This window comes from Gossypium hirsutum, chromosome A09 (genome assembly GCF_007990345.1).
Source record: "Gossypium hirsutum isolate 1008001.06 chromosome A09, Gossypium_hirsutum_v2.1, whole genome shotgun sequence".
Taxonomy (NCBI): Eukaryota; Viridiplantae; Streptophyta; class Magnoliopsida; order Malvales; family Malvaceae; genus Gossypium; species Gossypium hirsutum.
The window spans coordinates 58,874,183-58,901,077 of NC_053432.1; the positions used below are offsets into that span (position 1 = coordinate 58,874,183).

General features: G+C 38.7%; 1 protein-coding gene across 1 annotated transcript; it reads left to right on the forward strand.

The window, feature by feature from the left end:
• Positions 1–1,109: 1,109 nt before the first annotated feature.
• LOC121206010 (uncharacterized) lies at positions 1,110–16,911 on the forward strand. The gene is made up of 5 exons (XM_041076167.1): positions 1,110–1,850; positions 2,302–2,432; positions 3,129–3,198; positions 3,913–4,150; positions 16,814–16,911. Exons 1-5 carry the CDS (start codon positions 1,110–1,112, stop codon positions 16,909–16,911), a joined length of 1,278 nt encoding a protein of 425 aa, XP_040932101.1.
• The last annotated feature ends 9,984 nt before the right edge of the window (positions 16,912–26,895 follow it).

Sequence of the window (26,895 nt, forward strand, 5' to 3'; positions counted from 1 at the left end):
CCCATTAAGCTCATGACCGATTGCTACATGCTTTATGAACACAAAAATTTTCACATGGGTCTTGTTGCAAGCTTCAAAACCAACCAAAATTCACAAATTTTCAAAGAAAATAACATGAACCTTACCTTATTTGAAGCCTTCTTTTGCCGAATGCCCTAAGCTCAAAGGTTTCTATTTTCTTTCTCAACTCACGGCAAGAAGAAGAAGAAATGGCCTTGTTATTTTCACCTCAAACATATTTTATTCATTTATTTTATTAACTTTTATTATTTCTATTTTATGAAACCATTTTCTTTAATATAAACAAATATATTATTAACATTATTTACTAACATACAAAGCACAAAATGCCAAAACAAAGTCATCATTACCTTCCACTAACATTAAAAGGGGAAATTTGACATGCAACTCCACTATTTTGCATGCATGAATCAACTAGTCATCACACATTTCCCCATCATACTTTCAAAGTTTACTACTAAGCCCTTTTTAGTGAAATTCACATTTATAACTCTAAGTTAAAACATCAAAAATGTCACACATGAATTAACACGTATTATAGGCATCAAAATGAATATTAAATTATTTTTATGTCTCGGTTTTGTGGTCCCGAAACCACTTTCTGACTAGGGTCAAATTAGGGATGTCACAATCAAACCCTTGACACAATACAAGTGCTATGACATTAAGGAGTGGGAAGATTTTGAAGCTTGAACCTGACACGAGTCACGCCCACGACACTAGTCGTGATAAGGAGAAACTCGACACGGAAGCTTCGATAGAACCAACGCCAAAAAACTCATTTGGAATACCACCTCCGTTTCCTGGAAGGCTTGTCTAGTGCAAGAAGGAGCGTGAAGAGAAATAAATCCTCGACACCTTCCAGAAGGTAGAAATCAACATACCTTTTCTCGATGCGATCAAACAGATCCCACGATATGCCAAATTCTTGAAAGAATTGTGCACGAGTAAGAGGAAACTCCTGGGAAATGAAATGTTAAGGAGAAAATGTATCCGCTGTTCTGCAACGGAAAATACCACCCAAATGTAAGGACCAAGGTATGTTTTTCATATCTTGTAAAATAGGTAGTGTCAGTATCAAAAAGGCAATGTGTGACTTAGGTGCATCAATTAATGTTATGCCTTTGTCAATCTATAAACTACTTAACACAAGTCCTTTGAAGGAAACAGGTGTAATTATTCAACTTACAGATAGGTCTGTGGTGCATCCGGAGGGGGTGTTGGAGGGTGTTCTTGTCAAAGTAAACGAACTAATATTTCCTGCAAACTTTTACATTATCGACATGAAGGATGAAAATTCGGCCAATGCATCGAACATACTTCTTGGAAGGCCATTTTTAAGTACTGCACAAACGAAGATTGACGTACGAAGTAGGATACTCACTATGGAGTTTGATGGGGAAGTAGTGAAATTTAATGTCTACGAGGCCATGAACCATCCTAGCATGATTTCTTATGTTTTTAACATTGATATTATTGATCCTTTAACTGAATTACATTTGGAATATCATGATGAGGATGAATTACGAACTGTCCTTTGCAGGAGTTTAGACTTTGACGCCATTAAGGAACTAGAGGAGTGGATAATCATTGAAGATTCTGTTCATGAAACAGTAGCACATATGGAGGCATCGCAACTACGGAAAGCTTTAGGTAAAACTTTTGAATTATCTCCCTCACAAACTAAACTCGTACTATCTGTTTTGCAGGCTCTAGAGTTGGAACTCAAAACACTCCCAGGCCACTTAAAGTATGCTTTTCTCGGTGAAGGAAATACACTATCGGTGATAATCTCGAGTAAACTCTCAAGGGTAGAACACGAAAACTTGGTACGAGTCCTTAGGGACTATAAAGAGTTAATTGGATGAACGATAGCCGACATTAAGGAGTTGATCCCCTTGACTTGCATGCACAAAATTCAAGTGGTGGATAATGCTGTACCTAAAAGAGAGGCTCAAAGGCGCCTTAATCCGCCCATGATAGAAGTGGTAAAAAAAGAAGTCCAAAAGCTACTTGATGCTAGGATGATCTATTCCATTTCCGATAGTAATTGGGTTAGCCCAGTCCACTTAGTACCAAAAAAGACCGATGTAACCGTAATTCAAAATTCTGCAGGTGAGATGGTTCCCACTCGAGTCAAAAACGGGTGGAGAGTCTGCATTGATTACAGGAAGTTGAATTAACTAACTCGAAAAGATCACTTTCCACTTCCTTTTATTGACCAGATGTTAGAACATTTAGTTGGAAAGTCTCACTATTGTTGTCATGATGGTTATTCAGGGTTTTTCCAGATTCCAGTGGCACCGGAGGGTTAGGAGAAGACGATGTTTACGTGCCTATTTGGCACATTTTCTTATAGAAGGATGCTGTTCGGGCTCTGTAACACACCGGCCACTTTTTAGAGGTGCATGGTAAGTATATTTTTGGACTACGTTGAGAAAATAATCAAGGTGTTCATGGACGATTTTACTGTATATGGTGAGTCCTTCGAGGTATGTCTGACGAATCTTGCAAAAATTCTGTAAAGATGCTTAGAATTTAATCTTGTTCTAAATTATGAGAAATGTCATTTTATGGTAGACAAGGGATTATTCTAGGTCATATTATTTCTACTGAGGGAATTTCTGTCGATAAAGAAAAAATCGACATCATTAACTCACTACCATACCCCACAACTGTGAGGGAGATTCGGTCTTTTCTTGGTCATGCAGGTTTCTACAGACAGTTCATTAAGGACTTTTCGACAATTACCCAACCTCTCTGCAACCTATTACAGAAGGACAAGGAATTCGAGTTTTACCAATCATGTAGAGAAGCGTTTGACACGCTCAAACATAAGCTCGTTTCGGCACCTATTGTTCAACTACCAAATTGGAGTTATCCTTTCGAGATAATGTGCGATGCTAGTGACCATAGCATAGGAGTAGTCCTTGGACAAAGGATCGAGAAAGAACCGCATGTTATCTCTTATGCCTCTAAAACTTTGGACGCTGTCCAAAGCAACTATTCAACTACTGAAAAAGAGTTTCTAGCTATAATCTTTGCCTTAGAAAAATTTTGTTCATATTTATTAGGAACTAAAATTGTGGTTTTTTCTGATCATGCAGCCCTCAAATATCTGATTGGGAAGAAGGAAGCAAAACTGAGAGTTATAAGGTGGATACTACTTTTGCAAGAGTTCAATCTCGAAATAAAAGATAAAAAGGGATGTGAAAATTTAGTGGCTGACCATCTGAGCCGAATTCCTCCATCAAAGGATGTAACACCACTTTAAGATGATTTTCTGGATGAAAACTTGCTTGCTACCCAGACAATTTTTCTTTAGTATGAAGACATGGTGAATTATCTTGCTACAGGTATAGTCTTTCTTAACTTATCTCAATCTGAAAAAGACAAGATTAAACGTGAGTCTCGATATTATATTTGGGACAACCCCTATCTTTGGAAATATTGTTCTGACCAGGTAATTCGTTGATGCGTTCCTAAAACTGAGGTAAAATCAATTCTATCTTTTTGTCATTCTTATGCATGTGGTGGACATTTTGGCCCTAAACGAACTGCGCATAAAGTACTTTAATGTGGACTATATTCACCAAATATTTTTTTGTGACGCATATCTGTTTTGTAAAACTTGCAAAAAATGTCAAAGGATAGGAAACTTGAGCCGAAAAAATGAAATGCCTCTAACCCCTATGCATGTCTATGAAATTTTCAATATATGGGGAATTGATTTTATGGGCAAGTTATATTTTTTCCAGGTTTGACACACTGTAAGCTTTAATCAGCGATCGAGGGACGCATTTTTGCAATAAAGTAATTGATACGCTTTTGAAAAAATATGAAGTGGTGTAACTAGTCGCTATAGCTTATCACGCACAATTGAACGGTCAGGTGGAAGTGTCGAATCGAGAAATCAAGTTGATTTTGGAGAAGGTCGTTAAGCCAGATAGAAAAGACTGGAGTTTGCAACTTAACGATGCATTGTGGGCATACCAAACAGCTTATAAAGGACCCATAGGTATGTCTCCTTATCGACTAATTTTTGGTAAACCGTGCCATCTTCCTGTTGACCTGGAACATAAGGCATTTTGGGAAATCAAACTATTCAACATGGAATTGGAAGTTGCAGGTAAGCATCGTAAATTACATACCCAGGAACTTGAGGAAATTCGATGAGAAGCGTACGAGAGTGCCCAAATTCACAAAGATAAGGTCAAAGCGTACCATGACTAAAAGATAAACTGCAAACAATTTATCGTGGACAGAAAGTATTACTTTATGACCCTACAATGAGAATTTTTATAGGTAAGCTTCGAACTAAGTGGTTAGGGCCTTTTATTGTTACTTACGTATTTCCACATGGTGCAGTTGAGGTTAAAAGCGAAGAATTCAAAAACATTTTCAAAGTTAATGGACAACGATTAAAGCCTTTTTACGAAAACTTTCAAGTCCAATTGGTTGAGGAATTAGTCCTTGATACGTGATATTCGTGATAGGTTTTAAATATTTATAATGAATTGTTCTTGAAACTAACTATTATCACGATGAAGGCAAGTGTACTTATCAAACAGTAGTATAGCTTTAGCAAGACCGGGTTGTCGAACCCAAAGGAACTAAAAGTACTAGTAATGACTGTCTTTTTATTATCTAGCCTAAGAGTAATGGGGTCTATTTTAACTAACTAATTAACTAAACTAAGAATTCACAAAAAATAGAATTGGGGAATTACTTTTGGAAAAACGATTGAATTAAGACAATACCTAAGGAAAAATCCACCTAGACTTCACTTGTTATTTGACTCTGAATCAGACGATTTATTCATTTGACTTGATTCGTAGAAATCCCTAAGTTATATTATTATCCCTCTCGAGACTAACAACGTCTAACCCTAGGTTGAATAATTGAAATCTCTTTCTAATTAACTCCCTAGGGTTGCATTAACTCGATCTATGGATCCCCTTATTAGGTTTCACCCTAATCTGGTAAAATATTGTCACCCTATCTCTAGGCGCGCAACCAACTCTGCTTAATTATGACAAATGTACTCTTAGACAGGGTCTATTCCTCCTCTGAATAAGAGCTTAACTTGAATCAATATCCTGGAATATCAAAACAAGAATTAAGAACACATAATTAAGAACAAGTCAAATATTTATCATAAATTTAGATAATAATAACAAGATCTATCTTAGGTTTCATTCCCTTAGGATCAATCGGCTTTCCTTGAGCAGTTCTCTGCTTCCTCCTCCGTGTGTGTCCTTTTCTTCCTCCTCTAGGGTGTATTTATAGGCTTTAGAATGCCTAAGAACCCTCAAAATTGGCCTTTTTCGAATTGGACTAAACTTGGGCTAGGTAGGAACACGCCCGAGTGCGATTGCTTAAGGCTGTGGTCAAGCCTGTTAAATAGGCACGGGCGTGTGGTCCACCCGTGTGAGTCGTGCTTTGATTCTGCAAAATTGACACGGCCGTGTGGTCTATCCGTGTGAGGAGGTCCAAGTCGTGTTGATTTTGTACGTTGGCCCATTTTCTCTTTTTTTGGCCCATTTCTCGTTCTTTTCACTCTCTTATGCTCACCTAAGTATAAAACATGAAATTAAGGCATTAGGAGCATCGAATTTACCAAATCTAAAGAAAAATCATCCATAAAATGTGTTAAACATGGGATAGAAATATGTATAATTACAGTTTATCAGTCCTCGAAGAGCCGGCTGAACAAATTTCAAGGTATTCGAGCTAACGACGTTAAAAAGCGCTTTTTGGGAGGTAACCCAAATTTATTTTCATTTATTTAAAAAAGCGCTTTTTGGAAGGCAACCCAAATTTATTTTCATTTATTTAATTTTTAGTTTAAAGTAAAATTTAGGGTGTAAATAAATAAATTAATTACTATTTAACTCAGTCAATTTGATGTTTTCAGGAACACTATGGAGGTCATGAATTTTCAAGAAGATGAACAATGATGGTGGCATGGGCACGGCATACTTCAAATAAAGGAAAAACAAAAAAAAATCCTAACCTTCATAAAATCCCCAAAATCCAACACCCATCCACCAAATACCCACCCCAAGTCCACTTGCCCAAATTCTATATACCCCCAAAAACTCAAATCCATTTAACCCACCTACCCTATACCCAAATACCAACGCAACAAAACAAATAGCAAACCCAATACCTAAGAACCAACTGAGAAAAAAAAGAAAAAGAAAAAGAAAATTAAACACCTAAATCCCTAAAACCTATTTTTCCTTCATCTTCATCTTCTTCAAACTAAAAAAAAAACCCTAACCCAAGCATAAGCCACGTCACCGCCGTAGTCGAACGTTGCTACCATTGTTGCCATTCGTTATCCTCGTCGGACGCGCGAGTCGTCGCCATCGTCAAGCGCTGCTACTGTCGTCAACCCCAAATGCCCAAGTCTCCATTTCTATTTTTCTTTTCTCCATCCGCCCTCTTCTACCCGATGCCCCATCGTCGGCCTTTTTCACTGCCAAAACACCGCCGAACAAATCCCTTCTCCACCGTTGCAACCTAAACGGCCTTAACCTTCACCACGCCGTCACCTCTTCTATGCCAAAACACCGTTTTCTTTATTTTTCCTTTTTTTCTCCATCACCAAAAACACCAAAAACCACTTCCCATTACCTTAACAGCCACCACCCACCGTCACCCTTCAAAAATTGACCCAAAACATCATCGCCACTGTCATCGCTGCCGTGCGCCGCCGCTACCCATCACCGTCGAAACCATCTGAAACATCTATTTCTGATGCTATGATGGGGACCATGGTTCAAATTCGAAACCAAACAGCCGAAAAATTTTCAGTCTCATTCAATCAAAGTCGGAACCGATTCTCTGTGCCTCCTATCATCGATATAGCCAACGATGAACCTTCTCCACCTCTTCCTAGAGGAACAACCCCACCAACGAGAGCACGTCGCCAACAACGTTCAACTCTGGTCTAACCAAAATAGTAAGACAACAGCTCCGCTATTCCTGAAAGGTCGATCCTTAACCCTTAATCTACTTTACCTTTACGAACATATTATGCAGGTAATTCGGACGAGGCCCGAATGTCTAGTGACTATGGCGAGGCTCACTCATCTGCAAACGAACCTGTTTTCCAACGACAGACACGATCGTCCACCGCTCAAAACTGTCGACAATAGACACGTGAGCCAGCCACATCACCGCACAACAGTACTGATGCTGCTAAAAATTTAAGTCCACCCGACTTGCCCAACAAAAACGTTAGACCAACACGCAACGGTCAACGTAATAGAAAAGGTTGTGCCAACACCATTCTCACTAAAGGACGATTGCGAGGTTTTTAGATTTTTTGACCCTGGAGCATCGCACATGATACGACGACATTCGAAAACATCCACTCCCGGTCTGTAAGCAAATTGATTCCACCACTCTTGATATGTTAAATATTCATGATGCTATGATTAATTATTTTGATGCTATTGGTTGGAGCTCATTTGCAAATATTTCTTGTAATGCATATTATGAGTTGATCTATGAGTTTTACACCACATTTAGCTTCAATATTAATGCATTATAGACTATTGAAACACAAAACATTGTCTGTTTTTGTTTGCTTGGTAAGGACTTTCGGACGTCAATTTTTGAATTTAATATTGCCATGGGTTTTGTTGACCCTGACAATATTCAGTCCGATTCCTATCTTACTGCTCTGTTAGATATTCTGAGTGATTTTAATGCTCAAGATGCCTACCGTGTTTTAACCCATTCTGATCAACTTTATAATCACAAAACCACAAAAGAATTATTGGTGCATGAACCTGCTTTAAGATATATTCACTGATTTTTGGCATTTAGTTTTTCAGGACGGAACAATTCGTCCTCTGTCTTAATTAGAACTAAATTATTTTTCTTATGGTGTATGCATTTTAGATTTAAAGTTAATTTAGGATATTGGTTTGCACGAAATTTCCATGCTATTTTGCGATGTAATCGTCCACTAATACTTGGGTCACACATTGCGAACTTAAGCTCTACACTTTTTTCCTCTGAAATCAATTTCTCGTCCTTGACATGTGCATATAGTACAGACAGCCTAGATAAATATTGTTTGGATTCTATAGATTTGCTTGCTGGCACCCCTACTGCATGTTATTTTGTTCCTCTAGGTACACGGACTACTCGTGGGAACATGGTTTTTCGCCAACGTCTACACTTCGCTACTAGGGAACAAGAGGAACAACCTCTAACTGTGGAGGCGCGTTTAAGTTGGATTGAAGCTCGACTTGGAACAATGGAAACCCAAGTCTCTACAATCCTCGACATCCTGCAGAGTCATTACTTCCAACACCAACAATGTCATTAACATATATGGGGAGTGTTCTTAACTTTTTCTTTTTATTTATTTGGGCTGTTGACTTTTATTTCATATAATATATGCATGAGGACAAGCATAGATTAAGTAGGGGGTTGGATGGTAAATATGCATGATTTTTGCTGCATGTCTCTCTTTTTTATGTGTTCAATCTTACTTGAATTCATTCGATAGTTTATTTGACATTGAGCCTTTAATCTCATACTTAGTTAATTTGGACAATTGGGTAAATTTTGAATTAAAATGTTCAAGTATATAGATTAGTCGACATTTGTGTTTTAAAGTTGACATATGTAGCTAGATTTTTCGTATAAATTGATTGTTTGGAAAAATTATATTTTCTTGTGCATAAATAAATACATAAATAAATACATAAATAAATAAATAAAGGTTCAAGTTATGAGTGAAGTTTCGAAAACGTGACCGGATTGAGTAACCGGGGTAAGGTGCTTGGGTTTTCATCTTATCTCGCGTAAAAAGGTTCGAGTGACAAGTCGATAACTTATAAACATTCCGCTAACTGAGCTTTCACCCAAAAAAAATAAAAAAATAAAAAAAATTTTTTTTAAAGACTATTTGAACTGAGTATCTGGGATAGGGTGCTTGGATTGTCATCCTAGTTCGCGTAAAAAGGTTTGACCACGTCAATAATTTTATTTAATTAATGATTCCTTGCAAATTATTGGATTCAAACTCAATTTAATGAAATTATTTAGTTCACATATTTCAATTTTATGACACTTGTTGATCAAACTATATATCTTGAGCATTTATTTAATTTTTCCTAAGTTGTTTACATTGATTATGTATGCGAAAAAGAGGCTCAATTTTTAATAAATTGTAGAATAAATTCTAATGTTTGAAAGAACAACATGCTTGAGGGCAAGCATGAGCCAAGTAGGGGGAGTTGATAACATATTAATTTACATGATTCTTGTGTTTAATTTGGTTTATTTCTGAATTGATCCTTGCTTAATTGGTCTTTTTATGATTTTATCTTGTCAGGGGTGCAATTGGTCAAAAAACAAGCAAAAAGGGGCCAAATTGAAAGACAAATCGTTGAACTGGGGCCAAATCAAAAAGATGGAGAAAGCCAAGGATTTATCATATATTTTGACTTTGTCAAAAGCTAAAAATAGGAAGATATTATTTTGTTTTATTTTATTATTTATTTTATTAATTTAGGTTAGGCTATTTTTAGTAAACCCCATGTATATAAATAGGGGCTTTTAGTTCTTAGAAAATCATCCATTTATAATTTTACATTCCTATTTCAATTTGGAATTGAATTACTCTCTCTTGTATTTCCTTCTTCAATTTGGAATTGGAATATCAATTTTTTTTCTCTTCAACTTGACGTTACATTCTGTAGCCTTGTCTCCAATTTTTGTTTCTTTTCCATAATTGGGCCAATTGCTCTCCAAGTCCTTTCCATTCATTTCTTCACCATAATCATCAATCTTCTTTCCAAGCTCACAAAGCATGAACAATTTCATGCTTAACTAAATTCTATCTTAGCTTTAGGCCAGTGCTCTTTCCGGTCGAGAATCGTGAGATTCGTACTCGCGCTTAAAATCCTTCCAATCGATATTCGCGTTTTTCCTAAGTATCGGGATTGGCAACTCATCCCTTAAGGATAATTAAGTCAAAAAGAGCTCGTTGGGTTGGAGTCGTGTTTTCTGAGAGTTGGAGAAACGAATCGGCCGTGCTGTATTTGGATCTCCAAGAACAAATCGAGGAAGAGGTGATTGAGTTTAAATGACCCACGCGATTGAGGCCATTAATTTGAGTTGGGTTCTTCAGAACGCAAGTCTACCAGAATCTTGAATCAGGAACATGTTTATCTCGATTAGATAATTGGTAAGGGTTGGTTTGCAAGTCGTACCGAAACCAGCTACTAGAGGAAGAATTGGTGGTTAAGACGTTCTTAACTGCTATAACCAGCTTATCGTTTGGAGGATAAGATTAATTTTAGAGGATCGATTCTTGATACGAAATTTACCGAGCCTAAGGCTAAGGCTTATTTTATCTGTTGCAAAATTCTGAATTTATTTTCTAATTCATTTAACTTATACCGTTTCAATTATCTAGTTTCTAAACATTTCAAAAACCCTCGATTTACTTTTACTTCTAAGTTTTACAGGTATGATTGGAGTTGTGGGCACGACTATTGCCACAATCTGCGACACAACAAACAATCTGATCATAAGCTATACACGGAAGTAGATTATAACATCCAATCCTTGTGGACTCGACCCTATTACCACTCTTACTACTAATAAGTTGTAGGAATTATATTTAGTGGTTTCGACGCCCATCAATGAGGGTAAACATGAACTACCTCGAATGGGCTAGACCAACGAGACTTCAATTTGCAAGGAAACAATTTCATCCTGGAGTTGAACAACAACACTTGTTGTCCAAGTTCAAATTGCCATGGCAAAATATTATTATCATGTCATTGTTTTGTCTTTTATTTGTATAGTTTGGCATTCTCATAAGCTTGAGCTCTGAATTCCTCCATCTCATTCAGCTCCAGTAGTTCGTTATTGCCAACATTAATCCAATCCATGCTCAATTTCTTAATTGCCCAAAATGCCTTATGTTCTAGTTCAACAAGCAAATGGCAAGGCTTCTTATAGACGAGCTTGAAAGGTGACATTTCCAATGGTGTATTGAATGTAGTACGATACGCCCAGAAAGTGTAATCCAATCTGAATGACCAATCTTTGCGGGTGGGACGGACTACTTTCTCCAAAATATGCTTAATTTCTCTATTTGAGACCTCAGCTTGTCTATTTATCTAGGGATGATATGCCGTGTCAATTTTATGTTTAACCCCATATCTATTCAAGACAGTAGCAACTAATTTGTAGTCAAAATAGGAGCCTTAATCACTAATAAGGGCATAAAAAGTACCAAAGCTGGTGAAAATATGCTTATGCAGTAACTTTAATATAGATTTGGCATCATTTTAGGGAGAGCGATAGCTTCAACCCATTTGAAGATGCAATCTACAGCTACAAGGATGTATACATTGCCCCAAGAGGGTGGAAACGAACCCATAAAGTTGATTCCCCACATATCAAACAATTCAACTTCTAAAATATTTTGCAATACATTTCATACCTCTTTGATAAGTTCCCAGTTTGTTGATAACGATCGCAAGCTTGGTAAAATTCATGTGCATCTTTAAATATGCTTGGCTAATAAAAACTAGATTGGAGAAATTTTGTAGCGGTTCACATTCTCCCAAAGTGTCTTCCATATGGTGCTAAATGACAGTGGTGTAAAATACTCTAAATCTCGTCATCCGGAACACATATCTGAATTATTTGATCTGCATAATGTTTGAATAAAAATGGCTCATCCTAATAATATTGCTTAGCATCATGGAGAAATTTTCTTTGTCTTTCATTGTTAAGCTTAGGTGGCAGCAATCCACTTACTAAGAAATTAATAATATCGGCATACCAAGGTAATGCCATGGCAACTAATAGTTGCTTATTTGGAAAATCCTCCTTAATGAGTTAAGTATTGTCGTATTCATTTGCTGCTTCAAGTTTCAACAAGTGGTCAACCACTTGATTCTCTGTGCCTTTCTTATCTAGAAATTCTAGATTAAATTCCTGTAGCAGCAATATCCATCGAATCAATCTTGGCTTAGTGTCTTTCTTGGTCACCAAATACTTAATCATAGAATGATCCTTATAAATTGCAACTTTGGTTCCAACTAAATAGCATATGAATTTGTCAAATACAAATACAAATACCACAACCAATAGTTCCTTCTCAATAGTGGTGTAATTCAACTATGTATCTGTCAGCGTCCGACTGGCATAGTAGATGGCATGAAACACTTTAACCTTCCTCTGCCCAAGCACTACTCTTACAGTGAAATCACTAGCATCGCACATAAGTTCAAAAGGTAATATCCAATTCGGTGCTATGACAATTGGTGCTATTACCAGTTACTTTTTTAATTCCTGAAATGCTTTCATGCAAGGCTCATCAAACTTGAAAACTCTATTATGTTCTAACAATGCACATAGGGGTTTGGATATCTTCAAAAAATCCTTAATAAATCATCGATAAAATCCTACTGGCCAAGGAAACTTCGAATACCTTTAACTTTCGTGGGTGGTGGCAATTTTTCAATAGCCTTAATCTTCGCTTTATCTATGAAAATCCCTTTCTGTGAAATCTTATGTCCTAGAACAATGCCTTCACAAACTATGAAATGACATTTTTCCCAATTCAAAACAAGGTTAGTCTTTTTACACCTACAAAGAACTAGCTACAGGTTTTTTAAACAACCTTCAAAAGTATTACAAACACTGAGAAGTCATCCATAAAAACTTCCAAAAATTTTTCCACTATGTCCGAAAATATTGCCATCATGCAACATTGAAATGTTGTAGGGGCATTGCATAATCCAAACTGCATTCGTCTGAAAGTGAAGGTTCCATAGGGACATATGAACGTAGTCTTTTCTTGGTTAGTAGGGGTTATGGCTATAACACCCTTAATCGTATCCGATATTGGGATAGGGTTTGAGGCATTACTGAGCTAAAACATAAACATTCATACAAAACCAAGCATAAAATTTCATCCAAATTAAAACCATTCATTAACATGTATATTGTCCCTTATACGGGCCTACGAGGCCCAAAACATACATTGGGTGTGGTTCGGGACTAAATCGAGAATTTTCAGAACTTTTACAACACTTATAAAAATTTTCATGATTTGGAGGGTCACACGGCCGTGTGGTCACACACACACTCATGTGGCTTGTGACATGCCCATGTCCTCAGCCTTTGTAACTCTCTGTGTAACATCCTGATTTTTGGGTTTTTCCCGATTCTCGATATTTGGGTAAAGTTTTTAAAAAATTGGTATTTGGTTGTGGAATTCAAAATTTGAGTAGGTAAATAGGCTTATGGAAAGCCCATGTGTTGGCCAAAACCCGGTGGAATTTTTGAATTTTGGACTTAAGAAGTTAGGGGCCTTGGATACGTGGTCTTATTAAAATTTGTGGGTGAAATGTAACACAAATGAGCCTTTGGTAAAGTGGATAAGTGACGCCACTAGGGAGCTATAAGGGTGGCGTGTAAGTGTTGGGGGCGGAGACCTGGGTTTGATTCCCTGTGATGGCAAAGGTAATGTTATTTTTATGCTTGTGCATGCTAGAGTTTAAAGCTGAACGGAACTCTGTGGGGGAGAGTTTGAAACAGTCAGATGTATGGATTAAGGAGGGATAAGGGGAGAGATTGTAGGGATTTGAGAGAAGGATAGAGCTTAGCTGAATTGAGGGGATTTCGGTAGAGGGGTTTTAGGGTAGCATTTTCGGTAAAAGGAATTAGGGTGTGCCGTTTTCTCCTTTTGGTGTAGTCTTTTTTCTCTCTTTTCTTTTCCAGCCGAACCTACCTTCCTCCCATTCATCTTTTCTTCCTTTTCCTTCTTTCAAACCAGCCCACTACTCCCCTTCGTTCACCTATTGTTTTTCTTACCTCCACTTCTGCCGAAATACTGCAAAAGTCGAAATTCGTGGAGACTAGGTGGTGCCGATTCTTTGTTGACCAGCAAACCTCTTTTTCTTTTCACTTTTTGGTGGCCAATCCCTTTATCTTTTAGGCATAAATGGATTCAAGAAGAGAGACTGTGGTAAGTGCTCGAACTCTAAACAATTCCTATGGTAAATGTTAACAAAAAGCCGAAACCCCTATAGTTTAGGGAAGTGGTCGAATATGGGTAGAGGCCTTATTGGGCTTTTCTTTTAATCTTTTTTATGGTTTGTTTAGTGGAGGAGCAGCAAGGCGTAAGATCGACTTGGATTAGTTTGGATCATCGAAGTGGCTAGAGCTAGTCATCAATTTCGGCAAAGGTAAGGTTCTTAAGGCCATTATGGATGGTGGCCGAATGTGTAAGTGTTGATAATAGATGGTTCTCATTTTGGTTTAATTATTGTGAGATGATTCATAGTTGGTGGATTATAGAAGAAATCGTATAGGAGATCTCGTCGAGGAATATCGCAAAACAGGTGTATAACGAACCCTTTTTCATAGCTTAACACGATAAATGCCGAAAAGCTGAAATGCCAAAATTCTGGCATTTCGAGGACTTGTGAGCAAGCAAACGCTCATTGGTTGGTTAGATTCACTAAGTTGATGATCGGGATCGTTGGAATAGGTAAGAGCACGATTTTTGGCATTATGGTAAGTTGGGCCTCGAGGGGCTGAAATTGGGCCCAATGGGCTTTCGGGCCCATTTGGGTAAAATTGGTAGAGAATGAAAACCTGTTAAATTAAGTATTAAGATGGGTAACAACATTACGAAATATAGGCTAAATGGGCCTAGATGAAAAAATCGGCTAAGTAAGGCCCATTAGGGGTTTTTGGCCCAATAACTAGGTTTCGCTAAAAATGGGCCAGAATCACTGTTTAAAACATATGAATTGTTAGTAACTAATAATGAACATGGAAAACCCTAATATTTGGTAAAATTATGAAACTACCTTTATAATATGAAAATGACTGTTTTGCCCCTAGGTAAAAATGACCATTATACCCCTAGGGTTTAATTATAAATTTGATACGTGGGTTATGATATACATGATTGATATGATATGTACATGATATGTATGATATGCACATGATATGTATGAAATGCACATGATGAATTCATAAATGCATTGGGTTGGGTTTTTATATGGATGGAGGAAGTGCAAAAGGGCTTATGCCCCAGTTTATTGAAAAGGGCTTATGCCCCAGTTTATTGAAAAGGGCTTATGCCCCAGTTTACCGAAAAGGGCTTCGCCCCAGTTATTAAAGAGGCTAGGCCTCCAGATATATGATAAAGCAGCTATGCTGCCAGTGGTGTGTTGGTTGGGTGGGTTGAGTTATTCCCCACATGGGGGGTTGGTTGGTACGGGTGGAGAGTAGCGGATGGTGGGTTGAGTAGTCTCCCCAAATGGGCTTGCATATATTCATTGATATTACATGTGATATTGAAATGGGCTTCTGGGCCATACCGTTTACAGTAAAGGCTGCAGTATACGTTGAGATTGAAGTTGGGCTTAGGCCCAGCAGGCTGATATTGCTTTGGGCTTTGAAAGGGGCTTGTTACACATTGAGTTTCCAAACTCACCCCCTTTCCTTAACCTTGCAGGTGAGCCTTGATTTGGGGAGTTGGAGCCGGAGGGGATTCAGAGTGGCCACGGTGATCGCCTTTGGGCTTTTGAATAAGTGTTTGGTTTTCATAAAGTTTGCTTTATTTATTATTTATTTTTGGGTTGTAATAAGGCCATTTTGACTTGATTTTCTTTCTTTTCTAGGATTATTTTATTTTTAATAACTTTAATCTGTTTGTTAATAAATGGGCTAGACTTAGGACGTGTTTTCAAAATGATAATTGTTTTCAAAATAACACCACGCCACGATTATCCGATTTATCCAAGATTTCAACTTAAATAAATTACAACTTGATTTAACCAAGTGTGGCAATGGTTGTGGGCATGTCTAGGATTGGATCCATTTGAAGAGCTTGGTACTTAAGCAGCCTTCATGGCTCACCTCCTCTGTTACGGATTCCTACCTGGTGCCCAGCTTCCATTCACTTTGTTAGCTTAACAAAAGTCAGTTTTTAAAGCACTAAAATGAAACATGGATTTTTAACTTCAATGTGGCATGTCAAATTCGGTCATAACGTTTGGGCCGAGTTTGGGGTGTTACATTTAGTGGTATGAGAGCCCAGTTGCAACAACTCGGCTGTGGATCGGGTTCGAAAAACTTTTCGAAAAAAATGTTACATTTAGTGGTATCAGAGCCCAACTCGGCTGTGGATCGGGTTCGAAAAACTTTTCGAAAAAAATTTACCAAGAAGGGTATTTTTTGGAAATAGTTTTGAAAAGATTTTCTCAAAAATATTTTATAATGGTATACATGATAAAATGGTTTAAGTTTTTCTTGGTTTTTTTAAAAACGGGTCTAAAATCGAGAATTTCAAAAACAAAGATATTTTTTGCAAATTTTAAGATAATCTATTTTCTGTGATTAAATATATGGTTTGTGGTTTTTGGTTTGGAGAAAGAAGTGGCGCACTGAATCCCTGGCACCAAGTCTGTAAGTATATTCTCTTTACGATATGTGATAATGATTTGATGCTATAAATAGAACTGAGACCCTACTATGATACTTTAGATAGGGTGGAACTGAAAAACAGTAGGAATGAAAATTGTAGCTAGGGTACGACGATGCGAAAACAATCCTTGAACTCTTATATTTCCATAAGACATCTTGTAATAAACAATTGAACATTAGAATAATGTCATAAAATTCGTAATCAGATAAGTTGATATGAGTACAAGAGGAACTCGTGGACATGGCCGCGGACGTGGTCGCGGAAGGGTGCAAGCTGAATCTTCATCCTCAGGGCATAGGCCAGCTGAGGAGGTATCTGTGCCACAGGCAACAGTGACTGGGTCTTATGATCGGGCTGCAGGGGATGAAGCTTTTTCCCAAGCCATGTGAAGGGTTTTAGAAAGAGTTGCTAGAGCTAGCACTAGGACAGTGAATAGGGGATCCATCTTCGAGCGACTTCGGCCTAACGGAGCAGAAGTTTTTAGCGGCGTATCTGGAGTAGCCCCAAATGTGGCGGAGTATTGGCTAGAGGCAATAGAGTGGATTATGGACGATTTAGATTGCTTTGTGGAGCGAAAGCTGAAGGGGGCTGTGTCGCTGCTACGTGACGAGGCATACTGATGGTGGATCACCGTAAGGGAGAGTACCCCAATTGAGCAAGTAACTTGGGAATTGTTCAAAACTGCTTTTAAGGGGAGGTATGTTGGAGCTAGTTATGTGGATGCTCGTCGGAAGGAATTTTTGAATCTGACTCAGGGTAATAAGACTGTCGCAGAGTATGAGACAGAGTTTTTAACGCTGAGTCGATATGCCAGCGGGATAGTTGCAACTGAGTATGAGTGCAGTGTTCAGTTTGAGGATGGCCTTCGCGATGAGCTTAGGATATTAATAGCTCCAGAGAGAGAGCGTGATTTTGCTGCATTGGTGGAGAAGGCTAAGATAGACGAGGAGGTAAAACGGACTGAGCGGCAGAATCGTGAGAAGGACTGACCCAGATTTAAGAGGGATTTTAGACCCTCGAGTACTACGAATAGGAATGTTAAAAGAGCAAGGATGGAGGAACCGATTCGAGCAGTTCCAGTAAATACTTTTAGACCGCAGGCTTGCAGGGACTATGGTAAGGTGCATATGGGGGAGTGCTGGAAACGAAATGGAGCATGTTTTCGATATGGGTCCAAGGAGCATAAGTTCAGAGAATGTCCACGGAGAACAGCTCAGGAACTAGCTGCAAAGCAAAGGGATGTCTTACCACAGCGAGGAGGACCACCACCACAGAGAGGTCGGGGGCAAGGTAGAGGTGGCAATGGTAATGGACGAGGACGTGGGGCACCTGGCAGGGGTGCTGGGCATGCTGAAGCTCGACAGCTGACATTGGTTTATACTGCACGACGTCGTGAGGAGGGTGACGCTCTTGATGTTATAACCGGTACGTTCTTCATTCATAGCACGCCTTACACTGCTTTGATTGATGTGGGTTCCACTCACTCGTATGTTGCTTGTGATGTATCTGAAGAATTGGGTGTGCTTCCTGAGGAGACGGTGAGTGGGGTATCGGTGATAAGCCCATTAAGACACTCGGTTAAGGTAGATAAACTCTTTAGGGCGGTGCCTTTAGAGACACAAGGTAAGATTTTTGAAGGAGATTTGATGGAGCTGCCATTTGGGTATTTTGATCTTATCTTGGGAATGGACTGGCTAACTAAGCATAAGGCAATGTTGGATTGTGCTGCAAAGAGAATGGTACTAAGAACTGCTGAAGATGAGGAGATAATGGTCATAGGGGAACGAAGGAATTATTTGTCCAATGTTGTTTTGGCTTTAAGGGCCGAGAAGTTGATTCGGAAAGGTTGTGAGGCGTACTTGGCCTTTGTAAGTCAAACTGAACTTAAGGAGATAACGGTAGAGTCGGTTAGGACCATTAAGGAGTTTCAAGATGTATTCCCAGAGGAACTTCCTGGATTACCTCCGAACAGAGAAGTCGAGTTCGGAATAGACTTATTACCTGGTACAGCTCTTGTGTCCATTGCGCCTTATAGGATGGCACCAAAGGAGTTGGTGGAATTGGAAGCTCAGATTCAAGAGTTGTTGGATAAAGGGTTTATAAGACCAAGTGTATCCCCGTGGGGTGCACCAGTGTTGTTCGTAAAGAAGAAAGATGACTATGCGAATGTGTATTGATTATTGGCAGTTGAATAAACCGACCATCAAGAACAAGTATCCATTACCAAGAATCGACGATCTGTTCAATCAATTAAGAGGAGCCTCGGTATTTTCTAAGATCGACCTTCGGTTAGGATATCATCAATTGAGAGTCAAATAAGTGGATATTTATAAGACGGCATTCAGGACTCGATATGGTCATTACGAGTTTTTGGTAATGCCTTTTGGTTTGACTAATGCACCAGCAGCATTCATGGATTTAATGAATCGGGTGTTTCAGCCATACCTGGATCAGTTCGTAGTCGTTTTTATCGATGATATCTTGGTGTATTCAGAAACGGAAGAGAAGCATGATTAGCATCTTCGTGTTGTGCTACAAGTGTTAAGGGAAAAGCAACTTTATGTGAAGTTTAGTAAGTGCGAGTTTTGGCTGAGGGAAGTCACTTGCTTGGGGCATGTGTCTGCTGAGGGGATCAAGGTGGACCCTCGAAAGATTGAGGTAATTCTAGAATGGAAACCACCGAAGTCGGTAACAGAGATCCGAAGTTTTCTGGGCTTGGCAGGTTATTATTAGAGATTCGTGGAAGGATTTTCTGTGTTGGCAGCACCGTTAATGAAACTTATAAGGAAGGGAGCACCTTTCGTGTGGACGAATAAGCAGCAAGAGGCTTTTGAGAAGTTGAAGAAAGTTTTGATAGAAGCGCCAGTGTTGACTCAGCCAGAGTCTGGTAAGGATTTCACTGTTTACAGCGACGCGTCGCATATAGGTTTGGGCTGCGTGTTGATGCAAGAGGGTAAGGTGGTCGCTTATGCGTCACGACAACTTAAGCCTCACGAGGTGAACTATCCTACACATGACTTGGAGTTGGCAGCGGTGATTTTTGTGCTTAAGATATAGAGGCATTACTTGTATGGGGAGATATGCATTATCTATACGGATCACAAGAGTCTTAAGTACTTGCTGACTTAAAAGGAGCTGAATCTTAGATAGCGAAGGTGGATAGAGTTGTTAAAGGACTATGACTGCTCGATCGAGTATCATCCAGGAAAGGCAAATGTCGTGGCTAATGCGTTAAGTCGAAGGACTGTGGTGGAGTTGAAGGCAATGTTTGCTCGTCTAAGTTTGTATGACGATGGAAGCTTATTGGCAGAGTTTCAAGTGAGGCCGACTTGGGTAGAACAGATTAATAAGCAACAGTTGGAAGATGAGTTGTTGGTTTCTCGGTTGCAGCAAGTTGAGAGGGGGGAGAATCCAGATTTTGGGTTAAATAATGATGGAGTTCTTTGTTTTCGAGGGAGAATTTGTATGCCGAAGGACTCTGACTTGAGATTGATGATTTTGAGAGAGGCACATAATGGACCTTGTGCTATGCACCCATGAGGGTGTAAGTTGTATTGAGACTTGCGAGAGCTATATTGGTGGCTTGGGCTTAAGCGAGAAGTGACCAAATTTGTGGGGAGATGTTTGACATGTCAACAAGTGAAGGCCGAGCATCAACTGCCTTCAGAATTGTTACAGCCGGTAAAGATACCACTTTGGAAGTGGCAAAGGGTAACTATGGATTTTGTGAGTGGGTTGCCATTGACACCTTCTAAGAAGGATTCGGTTTGGGTAATTGTGGATAGGTTCACGAAATCTGCCCATTTCATACCCGTCCGAACTGATTACTCACTTCAGAAGCTGGCCAAGTTGTATGTGGCAGAGATAGTGTGGTTGCATGGGGTGCCAGTATCGATAATTTTTGACCGAGACCCAAGGTTTACATCTCGGTTTTGGTAGAAATTGCATGAGGCGTTGGGAACGCGATTGGATTTTAGTACGGCTTTTCACCCTTAGTCGGATGGGCAGTCAGAGAGGGTTATTCAGATTTTAGAAGACATGTTGAGAGGTTGTGTTATTGAGTTTAGGGGCAGTTGGGAGGACTATTTGCCATTGGTGGAGTTTGCGTATAACAACAGTTACCAAGCAAGTATTCATATGGCTCCTTACGAGGCACTATATGGGCGAAGGTGTCGTTCGCCTACTTGTTGGGCGAAATTGGGGGAAAGGCAAGTACTTGGGCCGGAATTGGTAACAGATACCGAAGAAAAGATTAAGGTGATCAGGAATCGGTTAAAGGAGGCAGCGGATTGACAAAAGTCTTATGCCAATCTGAAGCGTAAGGATATTAAATATGCAGTTGGGGACATGGTCTTTTTGAAAGTTTCGCCTTGGAAGAAGATATTGAGATTTGGTAAGAAGGGCAAGTTGAGTCCACATTTTATTGGGCCTTATCGATTTATTAAGCGGATAGGGCCGGTGGCTTATCAACTAGAGTTACCTCCAAAGCTGGATCGTATTCACGATGTTTTTCATGTGTCCATGCTAAGGCGATATCGTTCGAACCCAACTCATATCGTGCTAGTTGTAGAAATCAAAGTACGGTCGAATTTAACCTTTGAAGAAGAACCTGTGCAAATACTTGATCGCGACATCAAGGTGTTGAGAAGGAAGTCAGTCCCATTAGTGAAGGTACTTTAGAGGAACCATGGCAAGGAAGAAGCTACTTGGGAGACCGAAGAGGCGATGCGTCAGCAGTACCCTCAACTGTTTGGATCAGGTAAATTTTGAGGCCGAAATTTCTTTAAGGAGGGTAGAGTTGTAACATCCTAATTTTCGGGTTTTTCGCGATTCTCGATATTTTGGTAAAGTTTTTAAAATTTGGTATTTGGTTGTGGAATTCAAAATTTGAGTAGGTAAATAGGCTTATGGAAAGCCCATGTGTTGGCCAAAACCCGGTGGAATTTTTGAATTTTGGACTTAAGAAGTTAGGGGCCTTGGATAGGTGGTCTTATTAAAATTTGTGGGTGAAATGTAACACAAATGAGCCTTTGGTAAAGTGGCTAAGTGACGCCACTAGGGAGCTATAAGGGTGGCGTGTAAGTGTTGGGGGGAGACCTGGGTTCGATTCCCTGTGATGGCAAAGGTAATGTTATTTTTATGCTTGTGCATGCTAGAGTTTAAAGCTGAACGGAACTCTGTGGGGGAGAGTTTGAAACAGTCAGATGTATGGATTAAGGAGGGATAAGAGGAGAGATTTTAGGGATTTGAGAGAAGGATAGAGCTTAGCCGAATTGAGGGGATTTCGGTAGAGGGGTTTTAGGGTAGCATTTTCGGCAATAGGAATTAGAGTGTTTCGTTTTCTCCTTTTGGTCTAGTCTTTTTTCTCTCTTTTCTTTTCTAGCTGAATCTACCTTCCTCCCATTCATCTTTTCTTCCTTTTCCTTCTTTCAAACTAGCCCACTACTCCCCTTCGTTCATCTATTGTTTTTCTTACCTCCACTTCTGCCGAAATACTGCAAAAGTCGAAATCCGTGGAGACTGGGTGGTGCCGATTCTTTGTTGACCAGCAAACCTCTTTTTCTTTTCACTTTTTGGTGGCCAATCCCTTTATCTTTAGGCATAAACGGATTCAAGAAGAGAGACTGTGGTAAGTGCTCGAACTCTAAACGATTCCTATGGTAAATGTTGACAAAAAGCCGAAACCCCTATAGTTTAGGGAGGTGGCCGAATATGGGTAGAGGCCTTATTGGGCTTTTCTTTTAATCTTTTTATGGTTTGTTTAGTGGAGGAGCAGCAAGGCGTAAGATCGACTTGGATTAGTTTGGATCATCGAAGTGGCTAGAGCTAGTCATCAATTTCGGCAAAGGTAAGGTTCTTAAGGCCATTATGGATGGTGGCCGAATGTGTAAGTGTTGATAATAGATGGTTCTCATTTTGGTTTAATTATTGTGAGATGATTTATAATTGGTGGATTATAGAAGAAATCGTATAGGAGATCTCGTCGAGGAATATCGCAAAACAGGTGTATAACGAACCCTTTTTCATAGCTTAACACGATAAATGCCGAAAAGCTGAAATGCCAAAATTCTGGCATTTCGAGGACTTGTGAGCAAGCAAACGCTCATTGGTTGGTTAGATTCACTAAGTTGATGATCGGGATCGTTGGAATAGGTAAGAGCACGATTTTTGGCATTACGGTAAGTTGGGCCTCGAGGGGCTGAAATTGGGCCCAATGGGCTTTCGGGCCCATTTGGGTAAAATTGGTAGAGAACGAAAACCTGTTAAATTACGCATTAAGACGGGTAACAACATTATGGAATATAGGCTAAATGGGCCTAGATGTCAAAATCGGCTAAGTAGGGCCCATTAGGGGTTTTTTGGCCCAATAACTCAGTTTCGCTAAAAATGGGCCAGAATCGCTGTTTAAAACATATGAATTGTTAGTAACTAATAATGAACATGGAAAACGCTAATATTTGGTAAAATTATGAAACTACCTTTATAATATGAAAATGACTATTTTGCCCCTAGGTAAAAATGACATTATACCCCTAAGGTTTAATTATAAATTTGATACGTGGGATATGATATACATGATTGATATGATATGCACATGATATGTATGATATGCACATGATATGTATGAAATGCACATGATGAATTCATAAATGCATTGGGTTGGGTTTTTATATGGATGGAGGAAGTGCAAAAGGGCTTATGCCCTAGTTTATTGAAAAGGGCTTATGCCCCAGTTTATTGAAAAGGGCTTTACCCCAGTTATTAAAGAGGCTAGGCCTCCAGATATATGATACAGCAGCTATGCTGCCAGTAGTGTGTTGGTTGGGTGGGTTGAGTTATTCCCCACATGGGGTGTTGGTTGGTACGGGTGGAGAGTAGCGGATGGTGGGTTGAGTAGTCTCCCCAAATGGGCTTGCATATATTCATTGATATTACATGTGATATTGAAATGGGCCTTTGGTCCATACCGTTTACAGTAAAGGCTTCGGCCTAGTAATATGAAATATGAAAACTCTTCGGCCCAATATACGCTGAGATTGAAGTTGGGCTTAGGCCCAGCAGGCTGATATTGCTTTGGGCTCTGAAAGGGGGTTGTTACACATTGAGTTTCCAAACTCACCCCCTTTCTTTAACCTTGCAGGTGAGCCTTGATTTGGGGAGTTGGAGCCGGAGGGGATTCAGAGTGGCCACGGTGATCGCCTTTGGGCTTTTGAATAAGTGTTTGGTTTTCATAAAGTTTGCTTTATTTATTATTTACTTTTGGGTTGTAATAAGGCCATTTTGACTTGATTTTCTTTCTTTTCTAGGATTATTTTATTTTTAATAACTTTAATCTATTTGTTAATAAATGGGCTAGACTTAGGACGTGTTTTCAAAATGATAATTGTTTTCAAAATAACACCACGCCACGATTATCCAATTTATCAAAGATTTCAACTTAAATAAATTACAACTCGATTTAACCAAGCGTGGCAATGGTTGTGGGCATGTCTAGGATTGGATCCATTCGAAGAGCTTGGTACTTAAGCAGCCTTCATGGCTCACCTCCTCTGTTACGGATTCTTACCTGGTGCCCAGCTTCTATTCACTTTGTTAGCTTAACAAAAGTCAGTTTTTAAAGCACTAAAACGAAACAGGGATTTTTAACTTCAATGTGGCACGTCAGATTCGGCCATAACGTTTGGGCCGGGTTTGGGGTGTTACACTCTATTTATGATGTCATCAACGTAATAGGGTCAAACGGCTAAGTCCCACGGTCATGTGCTAGGCCATGTGGCGAATTTAATTTTCATGAATTTTCATGAATAAGGTGCAGACTTCACACGCCCATGTCCTAAGGCTGTGTCTCTCACACGGTCGAGACACACGGTCGAGACACACGGCCGTGTCTTGTGCCTGTGTGTTTACTACTGGGCATTCTATTTCTTAAAACTAAGATGCAAGGGACACACGGCCGGATCACACACCCATAAGGCAAGCCGTGTGTCACACATGGCCTAAACACATGCCCGTGTGTCAACCCGTGTGGACAAAAATAAGGCTATTGACCAAGCTTTTTTGCCACCCTTACATTGCACCAACCTACACAACATCAAACAACACCAATTCAAGCATATACACACTACCAATTCAGCTACAACTAAGACATCCACACATCAATTTCATGCTATTTTCTATAACATACAACATCTCATACTTATAATCATAATCCATGCAATAACCACATCCATGAAAGGCATCATCACATGTATATATATACTTAACCAATATTAGCCAATACCATTTGGCCATTTACAAAATGAATCAATTACCGTTACAAGCGAAGACACTTGGCGAAATCAATATGACACGTAAACAAAAAGACCAAGTCCCCTATACATACCATACTCAAAATGTGAAATCATAAATACCCAAAGGATTAATTTGATAGTGTGATCGATGCTCCAACGACTTTCGATCCCCGAGCTAGCTTGCCGACACTATAAGAAAATGGGAAGGAAGGGGAGTAAGCATAAAGCTCAGTCAGTTAGCATGTAAATAATTAACAACATTAGTCATGCATTATTATACACATAACATAATATAATTTATCACAATATCATCAAGTATCATAGATACATCTTAAATCATGTTATTTACATAGTATACAATAAAATTCATGATCATGATTCATTCATCCACTTCTTACTGAGGTCTTATTGATTCATAATCTCAATATTTATGAGCTTTGTGTACATACCTGTACCCTTCCAACATGATCATACCTTGTCATTTTTTTGACATAATCTTTGGATTACCCGTTGAACCACTTGGAATACTAAAGGATACCCGGGAAATCTCATACACATAGTAAGATGCCAATGCCATATCCTAGATATGCTCTTACATGGGATCACATATCAAAGCCAATAGCCCAACTATGGTCATACACGATGTCTCATATCGATGTCATATCCCAGATATGGTCTTATAAGAAGTCTCATTTTTAAAGCCATGTCCCAAACATGGTCTTATACAAAATCACATGCCTATGCCATATCCCAGATATGGTCTTATACAGAATCTCAATAACCCTAATGTCATAACATTTGTATCCTATCTATTCCTAAGGTTCAACTAGGATTTCAAAGTACCAAATCTTCGTCGAATTGTCATTGAGTCATCATTAACCAAATCTATAGAGACAAATAAGCATTTCATGCAATATCAAAGAATTAGATACATAATAACATGATGTTGAATTATTTACACACGAACTTACCTCGGTACCAAAATATGGCTAACTATTCAATTTAGTCCTCAACTATGTTCTTCCCTCGGTTTAGGTCCGACTTCATTTTTCTTGATCTTTAATAGAAAATTTCACTTATTTAATTATCAAATTGTTCAAAACATCCCAAAAATCATACTTTTGGAAAATTATAGTTTTGCCCCTAAACTTTTACATATTTACAAATCAATCCCTAGGCTCGTAAAATGAAATATACTCATTTTCTTTGTTACCCAAGCCTAGCCAAACCTATATCATACTTATAACAACCCACATTTTCTTTCAAATTAGATTTTTACCACCTATTTACAACTTTTACAAAAAAGTCATTTTTAGGTGTTTTCGTGTAAAATCTCTTTGTAAAAGATGTTTATCATACATCAAACTTTCATATTCCTCCATTAAACATCAAAATACATGCATGTCACACATGGGTAAGTTTTTGAACATGAACCTTAGCTCAAAATAATGGTAGAAATAGCTAGATCGGTTGATAACAACTTCAAAAATGCAAAGAACATTAAAAACGGGGCTAGGATGTACTTACTATCAAGCTTGGAGAGTGAAGAAACCCTAGCTATGGCTCCTTAGAAATTTTGGCACCCATATGAGAAAGATGAGAAAATTTTTCTTGATTTTTCCCTTTTTAATCTTTTATTAACCAAATGACCAAAATGTCATTTTTACTAAACTTTCAAATTTTATGCATGCATGCCCATTTTTGTCCATAAAATTAGAAATTGGGAATATTTCTATTTAATGACCTTTAATTAATAATACAAAGCTATTTCATACTTACAGCTTTTAGAATCTCATATTTTGCAACTTTGCAGTTTAGTCCTAAAAGTTAAATTGGACACTTATTCACAAAATTCTTCATGAAACTTTCGCACAATTATACAAACATGTCATGGAACTCAAAACAATCACAAAACAAATATTTCTACTTCAGATTTGTGGTCTTGAAACCACTATTCTAACTAGGCCCAAAATCAAGATGTTATAATGACAATCTGGTTATACCCCAAATAACCATCTAAAAAGTAATAAAAGGTTTTTCCTACTAATTTATCTAACATTTGATCAATGAATGGCAAAGGAA

Bases quoted from the DNA above. Each gene is read 5' to 3' on its own strand.
- LOC121206010 (XM_041076167.1), top strand. From the start codon at position 1,110: ATGTGTGACTTAGGTGCATCAATTAATGTTATGCCTTTGTCAATCTAT. The intron at 1,851-2,301 runs GTACGAGTCCTT...ATGGTTATTCAG, and splicing joins GGGTAGAACACGAAAACTTG to GGTTTTTCCAGATTCCAGTG. The intron at 2,433-3,128 runs GTAAGTATATTT...CTGATCATGCAG, and splicing joins CCACTTTTTAGAGGTGCATG to CCCTCAAATATCTGATTGGG.